Source organism: Lampetra fluviatilis, chromosome 3, assembly GCF_964198595.1.
Source record: "Lampetra fluviatilis chromosome 3, kcLamFluv1.1, whole genome shotgun sequence".
In the NCBI taxonomy this organism is placed as follows: Eukaryota; Metazoa; Chordata; class Hyperoartia; order Petromyzontiformes; family Petromyzontidae; genus Lampetra; species Lampetra fluviatilis.
Genome location: NC_136277.1, coordinates 18,976,529 through 18,994,289, shown reverse-complemented (window position 1 = coordinate 18,994,289; position 17,761 = coordinate 18,976,529). Strand labels below are relative to the sequence as shown.

Here is a 17,761-nt window from a genome sequence, read left to right as displayed (position 1 = left end):
TGCTTGTGTTGCGCCCAAAATGTCGTGAGAATTTTTTTTTTCTTCTTGGTTCTTTCGGTAAAGTCACGTAGAAGGGAAATAATAAAATAAATAACATGTTTTGTGTTTATTATTTTATTATTTCCCTTCTACGTGACTTTACCAAAAGAACCAAGAATATGAATCCCTGCAGTTAGAAAAGTATTAAATCGAAATGTATGATAATTGTGTTGATGATAAAGTTAGTCATGTTGATGATAAGGGCAATAATGAGTACTGTAATGTTGAAGATAATGATAATCATATTGATGGCGATGATAGCAAAGATGATGAGGTTAATGACTGACTATATTGATTGTAAACATAACCAGTAAGCTATTTTGCTGTTGTGTGTCCATCTCATCTACAATTAAGAAAATGTTTCATGGCAGTATTTGGCTAAATGCATAAACCAGTACACATTTCAAGACTTCACATTCACATTTCTATACAAAAAAATCAGCCTGACTTGCAAGAAGCGAGAGCAACAGTACTTTATTGGTAACAAATGTATAAGCAATTATGAAATATCAAGCTCAAACCTTTACACATACACAAATTCTGGACAATATTGTGTATATTGATTATATTTCACTTCACCTTTCTGAAATAAGAGAAGACTTTTCTTAACTTTGGCCCCCATTCACCTCGTTCCACCAACCACAAATCAGCCAAAGGTCGATGACTAATCCCCTTCGAACACGTGATCTAGTACACACGTTCAGCATCAAGAGAAATGCTTCATTTGTTCATCAACAGGACAGCCAAAATGAAATTTACAAATATTCATATTCTGTACATGTGCTATGAAGCAAAGGTATACAACATAAATGAGGGTCAAAATGGCAATTTATATTATGACTTCCTTTCTTCACTGTGAACATAACACACTTTTTACATTTTACAATGTGGTGTAATTAAAACAATGGACTTCAACAGAGAGAGAAAAACCTCACCACCGAAAAAGGTAACATTGCCTTTATCAGAAAAACCCCTTTGATATCTTATGCAATGGACTATTATTATATGAGTGATAATAACCAGAACATTTTTACTGACGTTTGAAAAATATTTTTTGGAATATAGTGTCTGGCAAAAAATGGGCAATTGAAATACAGTCATTGATATTTGAGGATTGTATAAGCTAGATGGGTGGCTTGTATTGTGAATGTGGTGATTGGAATTAAACTAAAAAAATGTCAGTGTAACCCTGCACATTCATGCGAAGAATGCAACATTTTCTACCCATATTTTTATAATTGAGGATATAAATGGGCATTACTAAACACTGTGGCTGATTGTTTTACGTAAACGTAATTTTTGTTTGTTCAACATTGCAAGGTAGTCAGCATCTTGCTTGGAAACAAGCTCCCAGCTCTCCTTAATAGCGTATTTCCACCAAACAATATATTGACTTCACCTAGACATGTAGTTCGGACCATGACCATCGCTGGCAGTGACTGATTTAGACTGTCTTTAAGGTAGGCTAATTGGACACAATAAATACATTCATCACAAAAATGTCAGCTGGCATTACTGGTGTCTCATATAAAGGTGTGCATCAACAGTTATGCAAGATGTAGAGGTGGTTCTTTGGAGATGGTTGCAGCGAGATTTGATGAGTCTTATGCTAATACAATTGAAGCCCTGTCTCTTGTCCTTCCATTGGCAGGCGGTATTAATGTTTAGGTCCAGTGAAAGGAAATTAATGTTTAGGTCCAGTGAAAGGAAATGTCTTATTATTTGTGTAGCGTTTTTGAAAGCAACAATATTGAAATAACGCAATGTATAATGCACTCTCTTCCTACGTCAGTCAAAGTGTTCTGAGTGTCCTTTGTGTGTGCTGTGAAGCATGGTCATTGTCTCAAACATTGATATGAAATATATTTACTTATTTTTTTACGTAGTGTTAATATCACTGGTGGTGAGGATGTTTAATCAGTGTTACCAACGAAGTTAATTATTCTTGATTTTAACAAAAATGTCTAAGTTCATCAATATTTGCAATTAAAGATGTTTTTTTCCAAATATAAATTTTTGATGCTGACAATTCTGAAAACAAATGTGATAGCATCCTCTAGCTAGCACTGTAGCTTCATAGGTAATTTCCCAACTTTTGAGTGAAAGTCTTATCTTGGTATAAAAAACTAAGTTCTGATGGTATGCCACATCTATGGTGGACAAATGATCACATGTGGCCGATTGTAATCTGTGAAAAAGCTCAATTTTCTTATTTTTTTATAACACTGATCCTTTACGTTAATAATTATGACATTACTGAATTTCCCCCAAAATATATAATCATAATATTTAAAAAATTCATTATTTGCAAAAACTTCCCCACAGTTAAGTTTCAGCTTTTAGATGCCATCGCTCTCGTAGCAAAACTACATTGGGCAATGCAGAAGGGTTAAGGAAAAGTCAAACAAGCAGTCAACTCCATATTATCCTGGTGTGATGGCGCAGCCTTTAATCCATTACATTTGTGGATGTCTGCATGGAAATGAGACACCCACCTTTGATGAATTGAGGAAATTGAGTTCTTGTGGAGTGCAGGAAAGCAAGTATGTTTGAGCGTGAGTTTCCTTCCACATGCAACAACAAATCTCAAAAAAGAAATTGACCAAACATAATACAAGCAGGACCTTCATGGAAATGAGTACTGGAACTCAGGATACATTTTGACCTCCAGTGGTTTGGAAAGTGGATTAATGGACAAAGATTTATCATTGTAAATTACTCGTTTTTTCGGTGGGTTAGTTGGGTCACCCCCTCATCCTTCTTCTGATGGTGGGAGATGCCATGTAGGCCATGCCCAGCATTACCAACGCGGCTGATGGTACCAATGTCACCAAGCCCTGCCCATAACCTCAGTGGCAAAGCATGGGAAACCGAGATTAAAATGTGTTCATCCGATTAGTTGGGTGATTTATCCCATCACCAGTTAAAGATTTCTGAATGAATCAGATAGCCCACATCTATAACATTCAAACACGTTTTTCATTGGAGTTTACAACCTTATGTAGACTATACAATGGAATGAGTTGGTTAATGTCCCATATTCTTTGGGTCTTTTGGTAAAGCCACGTAGACAGATCAAATAATACAAAATAAAAATAACACGTCCCATGTTTAAAACAATGCACATGGTATGTACAAAAAATATCTATCAATTTCCATTATGCCAAAAAACATGCATAAATACAATACAATTTAGATTCGTGTCGCATTTAATTATGACTGCGTCTCAATGGAAAAACAATGGGTTATTGATTTTATAAAGAGGCAGTCATAGGCAGAGGAGAAAAGGAAGGTCTTGAGCCTGTACTTGAACAGGGGCAGGGAGTCAACATCATTGATGGCAGGGGAAAGGGAGTTTCACACTTTTCGTGAGAAGTAAATTCGGTTGGCAACATTTAGCATTGCAATGATGGTACATATTAAATCTATGGATGAATTTGCAAAGTGAAGGTGTGATATATTGAGAACAGGGGGTTGAAAATGGAGCCTTGTGGGATACCATAACACGGTGGTTTCTTATCGGAAGACACACCTCATATGGAAACATTAGGAGGAGTTTGTGAGATGAGAGCAGATCCAGCAGATAAGTGTTCCAGAAATTCTTACGTAGTATTGAAATAGTTAAGGATTTTGGAGTGGTCTATGGTGTCAAAAGTCAATATATTACGAGGAGGGTTCAGGATGATAGTGATGCAATGTGTGATGAGAGAAGGGCATTTAGCACTCATAAGACAATAATTTGAGCAGAATGGCCTTGGTGGAAGACAAACAACGAAGTGGGTAGTCTATAGCATAGACTCTATACCTATCTGGCAAGTAATCATTTGGATCAGAGACACCATGATGGAAGAGATATTTGGAGAAATGGGAAAAATATCTTCTTTTTAATACTTTTTTTGACAAAATGGAGGTTGGATATAGGACACAAACTTGCATGGATGTTGGGGCACAGTGTTGCGTTTAAAAAAAAACAATCCAGGATGCAAGTGACAGAAACGGTATTAAGAGCTAAGGGGAAGTACTATATAAAATTTGACATTGTACCATATTAGATGTAGGGTGGGCAAGCCGTAAGCGATGAGGGAAATGTGTTTAATATGGAGATAATTGTAGCAATGTTGTTTAACGTAACATAATTAAGGGTACGTACTGACGTGAAAGGACAGGCAATAGGGGCAGCAGTCTGACACGAGAATATAATTCTCAATTTATTTGGAATTATTTGGAGACATGACTAAAACATAACCTAATAATATTCATGCAGGTACATGTCCTACTGTTAACGTGTTCAAAAAAGATTGTCATCAATTCGGTCTATGCCTTGTACATGTTTATGCACATTTTATACTCAGGGAACATTCATCCACTAGATATTCAATTTAGAGTCAGAATGTATACAGTAGAATGTCGATTATCTGCGTGTGGTGTATGCGATTTTCAGATTAACCACGCAACTGAGATTTTGACATAAAATAATAACTCATGGATTGTCCCTTGAGCCCAAATTAATAAGCTAAAAACAGTTAAACATTTTTTTTTGAAATGTTTATTACAAGTTATGCACTTAAACCGAACAAATATGTGCTCCGGTTGATCCGAAATCTACGTGATCGCATCTACAGTACAGTAGTTGCATATCTTTACAACAGTGGGTGGAGATTGAATGATGTTGATTGGCGTGGCTCTGCTGTCCACTTAGTGGGCACACGCATCAATCGGTCGATTCTTCACTACAAATTTGACTTTTTCTCTTTAACAAACTACATTTTCTTAACTTATACATAATTTATACCTATAATAGTTGTTTTTGGTCCTTGAGATTGACGGAAATATATATTTTGGGAATATCCGCGATTTTTCATTATCCACCGCCGTCCTCCCAGTCATTAGCACAGATAATCGAGTCTACTGTATATGGACTTTTCATCCCGTTCATCTTCAGTATTCTGCTGGCGTTTATGCGACTGGAAAAATATCACATTTTGTTTTGAAATACATTAGAACAGCAGTCTCATGTCCCATCTGGGAGTTGCAACCCACAAGTGACATAACAAGCGTATGACATTATTCCACGGTCTGTTTTACACGACGACCAAACAGCACTCAACTTCATCTGTGTAGAAAACTGAGTTATTTAGTCTCTATCTTATCTGGCAGCTTCGTGCGAAAACATTTGACATTTTTCCAATTCCACCGGTTGTTATCGAGGTAATACAATCAGAATTTGTTAAAAGGAGTGAAAGCCAAAGATTAGAACTTAGGATTTTAACAATGCTCACTCAATATTCCGACATAGCCATTGAAACACAACTCACCCAGATTATATGTAGATACATATTAGATTTAAAGATTGTGATTAGTTGCATAAACACCTTAAGGGTATTTCCCTGTTCTTTAACCTCATGATTATTCAAGTGTAAAGGTGTTGCAGAAAACTAAAGAGAAAGCTAAAATGGAAAGCTGAGAAGTTTAACGTATCGTTTCCATTTGAGTGTGTTTACTTGGCCCCTTGCAGGTGAAATACAATTTATTTTCAGGACCCATTTTTACCCCTTTTCCGCTGGCAGATTTGAGTTGAGCCAGTTGGGTGGTTTTCCCACTGGCTATTTGCAGAGTCAATCCGGAACCAAACAACGCATCTGAATCTGGCTCAGGGACATTCGGGGCCAAAGGAGTGTGACACCGCTCAGAAAACTGTCAGGAAGATGAATCGCCCATTTTAAACTCAAAGGCGGCCACGTTGTTTACATGCGCCTAAACGTGTTTAATGCATGCGACGATGGCATCACGGCTCGGATTCTGCAGTGGAAAAACAAAACGGTGCCTCTTGAGCCGCACAGGGCTGGTTCGGCAGGGCATCAGCCCAGCTCGGTTGTACAGTGGAAAGGATGTATTTGACATTATTTAAGTAAAAAAAAGTGTTAAATTGACATAAATTTGGCTTTGAACCGAACCAAGACAAGGAGCATATAAAGGGAGAATATGCAGGATAATAACGTGGAATAGTAATTTAGAAAATAAGAATTCTGGCATGCAAATATGTGTCAAGTTGCGAAAATAATGTAAACAAATGTATGACATTTTTGCGTGATGAGTTCAGAACTGGATATCTTTCAACTTTGGGTAAAAATTTGAATTTGAATTGTACGATCCAAACAAATGTGCAACAATGTGACCCAATTATAATAAATTAACACATTTTCTGTTGATAGGACTATGTTGATTCAGCTAATCAGCAGGAGCAATTTTTTTTTTATTAATGTCAAGAGCAAAGAGCATTGGTGTCAAAACATAAGCTTTACTAATTATTTATTTTATAGTACGCACGACTAATATAAAGATTCGTTTTCCTCTGGAATATGCTGTAGCCGAGGTGACAGAACCCGGGGGACATCTCTAGGCATGGGGGAACAATTGCATATTTTTTTGAAGGGTCAATTGCCACTTGTAAATAGTGGTGTGTGTGTGGTGAGTATTTACAAAATAAAAGCTAACCCCCTAAATTCATACCCAAGCTGGGAATCGAACCCATGTTTTTTGCGTCTTGAGTAAGAACCCGTATTATCTCACTCCATGTCTTGTCCTGGCGATGCTGCTTTGAGTATAAAATGACCTAATATATTCTTCTCAGTAACTAACCTTTTTGCTTGAAAAACAACATAAATGAAGCTAAGCATACGTGTTGTTGCTTGTATAGTAATGCAATACAATATTTTGTCATACATTGTTAAACAATCGATAAAATATGATCGCGCTCAGCTGGATTTTGCCGGTAACAGAAGATATCCAATGAAAACATGAATCTGACTGTCTGTATGTTGAACTTCTTTCGCACCATACGTAGACAGCCGTGCTAATCGGAGGTGCGGGACTGGACCTCATGTGATTAGGTCCCATCAGACCAAACAGTGTACCCCTCGTATAATATGGTACTAATTACAAAAATAGTATGATTATCACTTTAAAAGTTATGATTATAATTGGTATATTGTATAAGTTGTGCATTCTAAAACCACCGCAATGTAGTAAATTATAGGTTTATTAATTTAAAACTCTTATTTGTAATATTAGTGGTTATACATTTTAGGACTGGAATAACTTTTTTGATATTAGGTGATATCTTCACTGCTATCTTGATTACTAGAGTATTACCAGCCTTATTATGAATCAGTTTTAGGTCATATCTTCACTGCTATATTCATAAAACAAATATTGCCAACATTGTTATTAAATTAAGGTAGCATTTCCAATGTTGAATTAATTCATATTGCATTGTCAGCATTGTTATAAATGATGTTGTAAAATTTTCGCTGCTAAATTAATTTAGTATTATCAAGCTTGAAATTCATTAGTTTTAGGTCATTTTCGCCGTTATATTAATTTATATAGCATTGTGAGCCTTGTTTGTGTTGTAAATTAGATACATTGTTTGTGTTTCTGTGGTGACCACCAGAGGAAGAGTGCAATAAACCCATCTGCAAACCATGTGTAATGAGGACACATTTGATATTGAGCGATTAAATGTATGCATTCGTATGGAAGCAATTTTTGTTAAATGTCCATTTATGCAACATGGCATTGGGGTGTGAAGCTGCATAAAGATATTTTTTAAATGGGATTCTAAACATTTAATGTATCAGATTTCAAGCGAATGTGTTCACAACACATTTATGTTACATTTTAGTGCAAAATGTGTGTTTAAAGGGAATTATACATCACATTGCATGTTGGGTGAATTTAATAGAAAATCACTTTAGAAACAAGACCTCTTTTCTCACATTTTACTAGCATGTTAAAATGAAAGTGTCTCCATTGCGACACTGAAGAAAGGGTCTCAATTCCACATTTCTATGGCAGGAGCCAGCCCTCTCCATAGTATGATCACTATTGTGTATATGAAAGCGATATAAACACATATCTATCTGAGGGGTGCAATGGAATCATTGCCCTTTTCTTATGAGTAAAGGGTAAAGAGGGAAGGTGCTGCGTTGCTTAAGCCACCTAATCCCTTATAAATATCCTACTACCACTAGTTACTCTTTTCAGGCAAACGCTATTTATTTCTATAAATACAGGGAAACATTTAAATGGAAAATCTGAGAATAATTTCGTCCTGGTGTATGATTATGTTGCAATGGTTTTTTTTTATGTTCCGTAAAATTTCTTCCCATTATTTACAGAGGTTGTGTCTGAAGCAATTGCGAATTCTGTACAATCAGCTGGAAAAGTTTATATTCTTGTCACAAAATTGCAATACATATGTGAAGAATATGTGAAGAATATGAAAACCTGTTTTAAATTTCAGTTATTTTGTAAATGTTTTGTAATGAGCCAAATTAACATAAATACTACAGAATCAGATGGATTTCTCCCAAATTGGTTAGATTTTCACATCTTAAATAAGAAGTAATGGTTGATTATTTTTAAATGTATTCATATATGCACGATGAAGGCAATGGCATGCACACCTATAGCGAATATTATTTGAATTTACTGCAGAAGTAGAGCAATAAGCTACGTTGTCCAATCCTGACCATTGTGCTCAAAAACGTAATAAACGAATGAACATTATGCAATGATCAGGAAGTGACATCACATGTCTTTGGCCACTGCCCTTCATGGATCTATCTAATCCAACCAAAATATTGCGTGCTCCATAATTCAGCTACTTATTGAGCCCTCAGCTCTAAGCTATACCGCAATCACTGTACAAACAAAGCATATTTTACAGTTGGGTATTTGTGTGCAGTCATTGGTGTCTGGGATGAGACTTAATCTCCCTACACAGTGGGTGCAGTCTCAGAATTTGAATGGTGGATCTCAGCGAGGCTGGGCTCAGAACCCTGACGTAGCATTCGTGTGTCTCGACTCTACTTGAATCCCACTGCCATTTATTCTTTAAAAAAAAAATATTTTAGAAGCAGTACAAGCTTGAGCAAGGTATGAAAATATAATTTAAAAAAAAGAACTGAAATCTAAAGATTAAAATAAAATACAAAATTTCCAGGATACACTTGCCATGTATTTGTTATGGTGCCCAGCACTGAATGAATCTGTCACGGCAACAGACCATATCGACTAAATGGGGGAAAGATGTGGTTCACAATAGAACTTAATTTGAAACAATGTATAAATAGTATAACCATTTATAATACGTAATTTTAGATAGTTTTGTACAGTTATGTTAAGTTGTATATTCCCTGATCAGATTATGATTAGTTACTAACAATTTATTACAATGCTAAATACACATTCGTTCAACATTCTTATTGTTAAATTATTAACAATATACCCTGTATTTATATAAAATGTGTACACTTTTCTTGTCTTTTTGGAAGGCATTTCTCTTAGAAAATATGTTTCGGAAAGAGCTTTGCTTGCAAATTAATGTCATGATATATATTTTAAATAATTTCTTAATCTGGGCCCATAACTATATAGTGGTCACATCTTTGCCGTCCACTGGAAAACGTTATACGTTGACAAGTGAATGTTGGAATATACCATGTTTGTTATTGGAGTGCAGTCAATATACTTTACTTAATCAACTTCTGCAGTCGACATACTGTGAGAAGTACAAGCAGAAATACAAGAGATGATTGAAATAAAAATGTTAATACAATTTAATCACAATACCTATAAACGATTATGATTTAACTGTCATTGATCTAATTTACCAGCTGTGATACTGTATTTAAAAATGTGCACATATACATTGCTATACTACACTAGTTACACGTTGTATTTCCATAATCATAAAAAATAAACATTCATGGATTGTCACAACATTGTGAAATCCATCCATTTAATTCTGCGCCCTCCCCCACATCTGACAAAGCATCAGGGGCTCGTTATATATTCCGGCTCGCCCAACGTCGTTTGCGGAGATAACATTTCAAAGTGTGGAATCTCCGTTCAAGTTGGAATAGTAGAGGCCAGTCGTCCCATTTTCACAAAGCTGTGGGGGAGAAGACAACAGAGGAGAGAGTCAACATATGATTCCACAGTCACCGCTGTTGCACATACGACCCAAGGGCGTTGCTGGGAAACCAGTGTGTCATGTAGGGAGTAACCATAGCGATAGCCACACTGTTGTAAATGAAGGCACGCCTAACACACATAAAAAAGACCAGACAGATTCGTGTCTGTAGGAGATCGGGCTCTTGAAGATGGAAGATAAATGAAGGGACAGCCAAATACAAACATCGAATTTGACAACTGAGCGCTGAGGATGGGTGGTAATTCAGCCCACAAAATAGTCACGGTGTTTGTAGGACACGAACTGAACAACAATGGTTGTTTACCTTTAATATATGAACGAAAAATGCGCCCCCACACCCCCCCTCCATTCATTAAGCTACATAATTGCAAAAAGATGGTTTGTCAATATTTACCCTTTCAGCGAATTATGTGTCAACATTAATCGAGGTAGTCGTGTTACTAACCCTGCAATGTAATTACGAAAGCTGATTTTGTCATACTTAAGATAACAGTAATAATTTACAGCTATTTGTGAGTCCACTGCTGGATGAAGATCTGCCCACACCTCATGTACCATGTCGGGTCACGAGAGTCGTTTGGTCAAAATACTTCACCGTGCTGGTCGGTGCAGATTGCTAAAGGGGGGCTGGGGGGTGGTTGAACCGAGATGGGTTCAAAGTGGAGTGCACCAACCACTAAACCTGTCCGTCCTATGTGCACAACTCTATCCAAATAACGATGTGAGATGACACAGAGTGATCAGGTGAAGTGAATCAGGCGATGCTAATCACGATTTTATGGTTATGGTGTAATAATACACGAGGTGCTGCAATAACAACCTGTTTATGATTTTTGTACTCGAACTTAAATTATTTACATTTTAGTTAATTTACACACTGGACCAACATTGCCATATTAGTACTATTCAGGTCCGTTTCATGCAAGCGTGACGTGTTTAGCAGTAGTAGAATCTATTAAATTTAGATATAACAGATGTTAGGAAAAGATTACCATGTCGAATTACACACACTAACATAAAACTACCCACTACAGCTGTGCGCAATATCGACTTCAGCATTTTTTCTTGCTGTGGTTGTTCCACCCGATGAGGATTGCTTGTGTTGCGATCGAAACGTCGTGATTTGTTTTATTTTAATTTCTACCTACGTAACTTTACCGAAAGAACCAAAGAGTATGGATTCCTGCAGTCACGAAAGCTTCAAATCAAGGTATCACCACATTTTTTTCTTAAGATCACACCCATATTATTTGTTACCTACTTTAATTAGAACAGATTTTTTTTTATGTCAATCCTTCGAGTGCTGACCCTATCCTACAATGAAATTCCTAGCATTCCTCACACGCACCTGTATCAGCAGGCAATAAACAATCTTCTGTTTCAAATGGCTTGTGAATCAGACTGATTTGTATTAGTAACACAGTTGTTACTCCCTGCCAACCTTCGACAAGCAATATCCTCATGGCAATGTTGAGCTCTCCACTCCTCAACAGTGGTTCATGTAGTCCAGCAACAATGCACCGTCTCTTGTGCTTAGATCTTGACATGTTCAAATTTAATATAGATTTTGTTTTAAAAAAAATGTGCCCATGAACCAGCACTGTGATTGGTTGGATGATGCCACGTGGGGTTTGACAAGGGTCATCATGGCAATTCTCCACGACAAAACAAATGTGTCAAATTTGTATGCGTACAGGCTTGCGGATGTCAAATAAAAAAATACATACGAATTGATTAAAGTTGTAAAGGTAAATAACACATTCTTCTTGGGATATTTTTCAAATTTTATTTTACTTTTTCTACGCTGCTTTAATCTAATTTTTCATAGCCTGAGTAGGCCACGCATATCATGTTAGATGCCCTGTCTCAATTGGGTGACCACCTAAACAGGTAAGAGAGGAAAATAGGGTTCTGGACCTCTCCTGTATCATTAAAGATATGGGCGATACTGTAATTGACTGCAATAGCTCAATAAGATGCAATGATGTGGCAATACATGCGCAGCAAAATTATAGTTAATTATTTAACCGAGACTGTTGTGCAACCTTCGTCACAGGCATGTGCAATAAATTACAATGTGTAACTTCAGTTGTAGATTTTTGTTGTTGTTCAATAACGCCCTACTAAAAAAAGATTGCTTCAGTAATATGACTTGAAGCCCACGGGGTTGTACAGAATTGTCGAGGTTCTACGCAGCTGAGGTATGTAATGTTCCAAGTGGTGCAGGTCAGATGGGCATTGACCCGAAACATGGATTAAAACCTGACAGTCGCCTAGCCACCAATGGTTATTCATTCACTGATTCATTAATCTGTTCATTACTCATATTCCAAAAAAAGTATTTTGGCAGAATGGTGGCAGTAGCATACCAAGTGTCACTCGGCTTATCTCGATGTGATCTCTCTAAACAAGAAGGGCTTGAGGGTTTAATTTAATGATCACTAATTAAATTCCTAAATCATTTCTTATCAAAAGCCAAGTTGTGGCCATTTAGCTATTAGTAGTAGACCTTCATAACCAGTTCACAGCCCATTGAGAGCAGACAGAAGGAACGGCGTGGTTTCTTTAAATTAACAGCAAAAACTATTAAATTAAACATATATTCACAAAACACGGTAACATTTTTACTCCTAAAAAATATCCAACACAATGAATACATTTGAAATCACAACATTAGCGAATCTTATATTAATTTCTAAACATTTGTCGTTATGCATAACCAACAATGACTCGTCGCACATTGCAGCCTGAATGAGCGGGAGTATTGTAGATATATTAGTTACACCATAGACACATTTTTTCAAGTTTAAATTCGACCACTCAAGATGTTACAATTTTGACCAGAGTACTTGTAACTGTATAAATGTCACCAAGTAAACGTGTGCAATTTTAAGTTTACAACATTGATTTCCCAAGAGTGCCACAATCTCCGTGTACAGAAAATTGCACCCACACTGGTGACTACATAGATACAAAATAAAATAAAAAAGAAGCTAGATTTCTCAATGGACTGTGTGCCTGTTTAAACACACCCTGCCAGTGATATTACACACTACTCCAACGATGTCTTTGGAGTAAATTAAACTTACATAAGCTTTAACTTGGTGAGTTGTTTCCCATTTGATATATGTCAATGTCAAAACAATGGTAAGGGAAAAAACATGTTTGCTTGCTACACATGCCAGTACAAAACATGCAGCACATCGATGGCTCTAAAGTTGGCCTCGTGAAGTGTCAATGGGTCCCACCCCACTGGCCATGACTAAATCACCCAGAATGCACCTGATCACATCGGGTCTCAAAAGCTAAGCAGATTTGAGCCTGAGAAGTGCTTGGGTTGGCAATCCAAATTTGCTACAGATTGTTAGTATCGGCTGCTGGGCTGCATAGTGTGCAGGAGAGCAGGATTGCAGAAAAAGCCATTGTTGTACGATACTTATATATGCTCCCACGTCTATACTCCCCCACGTTCACCAACCAGAGGTAAAGTATTGACGTGGGGAGGCCTTCATCTGGCATTTGGTATCCCACCCTAACAAAACATAAGTTGTTTGTAATGGAGATGATTATGGGGTGGAGTGTTTGTGTGAATGTCTCATCCAACATGAGAATAGTGATTATGATTATAAGCATTCATGGTTGTGTATGTACACCTTTACACTGCATTTACATACACAAATTATGAGATATTAACATATTTTATCATGTTTGCACATTTCCACTATTTGTAATGTGCTGTACTGTATTTGTAATCATGAATAGTTTGATTTCAATAAACAAAAATATGATCATTGTTTATGTGTAATGTGTAGGGTGTACACTATATGAATATAGTCTGGTGTGGAGAAAGAGTGGTCTGAATCAAGTATTTCGAGTTTACTATTTTCAACTTATCTCAACACAATATACAACAAGTAGTGCAAGTTGACTCTTGTGAGATGTAGCTGAATCGATACACGCAAGAGAGAGTCAACGCTTTAACAGCTATCACAATACTACATCTACATCGAATTGGAACTTCTTAAACTTTGGAATGAAAATGTAATCTTACCAATAACTGGCCCTCTTGGATGTAATGTTTAGAATTGACAATAATGTGTTTTAAAGATACGTGAATCAAATAAAGTTTCCTGTGTAATGTGAGTAGACACTCCATCTTTTTCATTCGTGTTATTTGCGTTGTTTGGTGTTGTATATATTCTTAAACAGGTCAGTGCAAATTGGATTAGCTCTTAAGTATTATTTATTTCCTCCCCATTCAGCGCTACCACGCAGAGAGATATTTGCACTTAATTAGACACACGCGCCTCCCACACGTACAGAGTTGGATTGTGGGTTAACTCCAACACATGCCTCTTTGGATGAATGCCCCAGAGGTTTTCACAACACACAGGAGTGTTCCACATTCTGGGTGGGTCGAGCGACCTCAGTAATTACGGCCCACTCTGACCAATGACATGGAAACAGAACGCCTCCTTTAATAAGACGATGAATTCCAATTGATCGCACAGCAACTTTTGTAGTGACAACCGATGGTAGCAATGTGATGTTAAAAAAAAATGTCAATGCATTCAAATGTAAAATGCCAATTTTAAGGTGCTGGAGCTCTTCAAGGGCTAGGCAATAAAGCACTCGGATTAGACGGACGGTCCTCGACTCACGAAAGCAATTCGTTCCTGAGACCCGTTCGTAAGTCGAGCGGTTCGTAAGTCGGAATATAGTAATCTACTGTATTTAAATGCCCCCCCCCACACACACAATCACTCACTCCCAGCACGAGGCTCGCTCAGCTGAACAAAATAGTGCCGCGGTTCAATTCGCAAGTAAGAGTTCGCGTTTTACGTCAATGTAAAAAAAAATATTTCATGGAAGCTGGTTCGTAAGGTCGAGTGTTTGTAAGTAGAGGACTGACTATAATGTCACATTATGAACAATGAAAGTTAGTTACAGGTGACAGGGAGACATGATTTAGACATGTCAATAGACCAGGATGTCTACATTGTTCAGCTAATTACATTTTATGATCTATTTACTGAGGTATCCAGACAATATATGTGAAACAATGTGGCATCTACTGCATGTGGACAATACACAAAGATATTCAATAATTTCCTTTAAGTTGACAGCTACAGGCAATATACCGTGTAGATTTTTTATTTAACAATTATGTCAAGCTGTGTAAAATAATTTTTTTTAAGCAATTCTTATTCTTAACACGGTAATATGATAACCATGGAATTCTCATCGTCGAATAAACGAGGAAGGATAGCACTGAACGTCTTCCCTCCGCTAAACGTCTTGACAAACAATATCCATTCTAGATTTGAAGCTTTCGTGACTGCAAGGATTCATACTCTTAGGTTTTTTCGGTAAAGTCACGTAGGTAAAAAATTTGAATTAATCAAAGTAAAATAAAACAAATTAAAAAATTCACGACGTTTCGGAAGCAACACAAGCCTCCGTCTTCAGGTGGAACCGTCACAGCCACGACAGCTGTATCAAGTAAATGAGAGATCACAAGAACTACTACCCCGTATATATAATGGTTGAGGGGGGGAAGGGCCAGGAACGGCACACTTTTTTTTTATTAATATGGTAAGGTGAGGCTTAAGACAATATCCACACTTGTTCCCCGAGCAAAATGGTCACCCATGCCAAATACACAAAAACACGGCAAAAATATACATTCTAAAATTTATGAGTAAAACTCTCCTAATCTGCATTGATGTGTGCGACAATATTCGTGGAGCGTCATCCGCCATACGCTGCGAGTAAAACTTCTTTCCGCCGTGAAATGAATTCACAGAATATCGTAGAATAGATGAGTTTTAACCACGTGACCCCTCAAATCAAAAAAAAATGTGGATTTTAGTGTCGGCCTATTTGGCGTTGGCCCCACCTATGTTGGCCATAATATACATATAATATATGTTTTAATGTATGTATGTATCCATTTGTACATGTTCATATTTATATTGTATGTATCCATACGTAGGTGTAAATATGTATACACCTGTGTATACAATCTTTATATATAGGTATGTGTATATATTATATGTATGCATGTGTTTATGTACCCTTCCCTCACCTACTTGCGACTTCTCTGATCCGCGATAACATTCATATCGGAGTTATCGCGGACCGTGGGTGCACAGGGAATTTTACGATTCAGGGTCAAGAGGAAGGTGGATTAGAGGAGTTCTACTATCCATTGCTGTGCGTTCACATGCTTACCGGTACAGTGGGACAACATCACACGACACTGAATAACAATACAACATTACTATAGTTTACTTGAATATTTTGTTTCCACTGAATTTTATGCGATGACCCCAATTGTATTTCAGATATGCGTACCCTGTTTTGCTGGCAAATTTATAAAACAAAACAACTCTATGCTGATGATGAGTTGAACATATTTGCGTCTACTCTGTACACATCGCTATTCTACAAATGAAACGTGTAAAGACTGGCGTGACAGCTGAGGCGATTACAAGGGTCCCATTTCAGAGACAACACTGATGGTCGTATTTTGTAACATACAAGTTTAAACAGGGAGTTAATCGATGTCTTTGTGAGAGAAAAAAAAACACATTCAATACTGTCTGCGTGAGAATCATACATGGAATGATTACGCTTAATATTTTTGAATTCTCACACGTGCCAATATCTACCGATGGAAACTTGTTCATGTGTTAATTAAAAACAGTTAATGTCAAGTTTCTTTAAAACATTAAATCTGTAAAATGAAATTTACAACTATAATCCCTCCGCATTCTCTCTACTTTTAAGGTCTCAAATTTGAAATGTGTGTAAAGGAAGCATTTAGGGCAGATATGATGAGTTTTTTTTCATGTATTTGCGTTTTCCTTCATTGTCACTGCAGCCACATATTTTTGTATTTGTTTGTACAATATATTTTTTTTGCTGTTATCTAACATTGTGTTTCCATATTCTGTGGGTAACATGATAATTAGTAAGCTAATTTAAACAGATAGATTTTCACCATCAAACAACCGTTTACACAAATAACCAAGTCAATCATCTGCCTTGAACAGAATATGGGTGTCAAAGCATTCAATGATGGATGTCAACTCAAGAGGTCCCATTTGGCCATCCCCGAAGCAACCTCCATTCCTATTCTTAGCTCTCAACAAAAGTAACCAATCTGCTACAACCAAGACACCTGTATTCACTGCCTTGGCCTCTTTTTCCCATCAAAAACAAAGATCCCCCATATAGCCATAACAGAATTTTGGGGAAAGTACTGTTAGCAAGCACCTATGAAGGCCGGCTCAGCACACGAAAGTGGTGGGTGGTCAGCACCACACCTGGCTGCCTTTGTCTCCTGAGTGGCAATGTTTACACACCGCACCAGGTACTCATTTGAGACTGAGTCGACTGTGCCACCACTTCCCCCATTTTCTATCAGCTACTGGAGCAGATGGAACCTGGTAAGGATGGTCAAAGTAACACAGACGCAAAAATACCACTTTTGGTGGCAGGGTTGCATCTTACTCTGCCAGACCAGTCTCTGGTTAAACAAAATAGCATGCCATTTATATTCCAAGGTTCTCTAAAGGGACTTGGTGACACATTCATTTGGTTGTGTTCTCAGTGAAGATATCAGCATCCAAGCCTCTAATTCACACTGTAAGTTAATAAGCACAATTACTTTAAAACACATATATTTGTATTTCAGTTGAGATGACAGCAGCACCC

The 17,761-nt window shown here is 37.1% G+C and overlaps 1 protein-coding gene across 3 annotated transcripts in view; it reads right to left on the bottom strand.

The window, feature by feature from the left end:
- Nucleotides 1–422: 422 nt before the first annotated feature.
- The window catches only part of LOC144953815 (uncharacterized), a 55,740-nt gene continuing 38,401 nt past the window's right edge, over nucleotides 423–17,761 (bottom strand). For all 3 annotated transcript variants that reach the window (XM_078884471.1, XM_078884461.1, XM_078884477.1), the window contains one exon: nucleotides 423–9,997. In XM_078884471.1, the coding sequence (XP_078740597.1) occupies nucleotides 9,935–9,997 (63 nt within the window). In that variant the 3' untranslated portion in view covers nucleotides 423–9,934. The remainder of the gene's footprint in view (nucleotides 9,998–17,761) is intronic.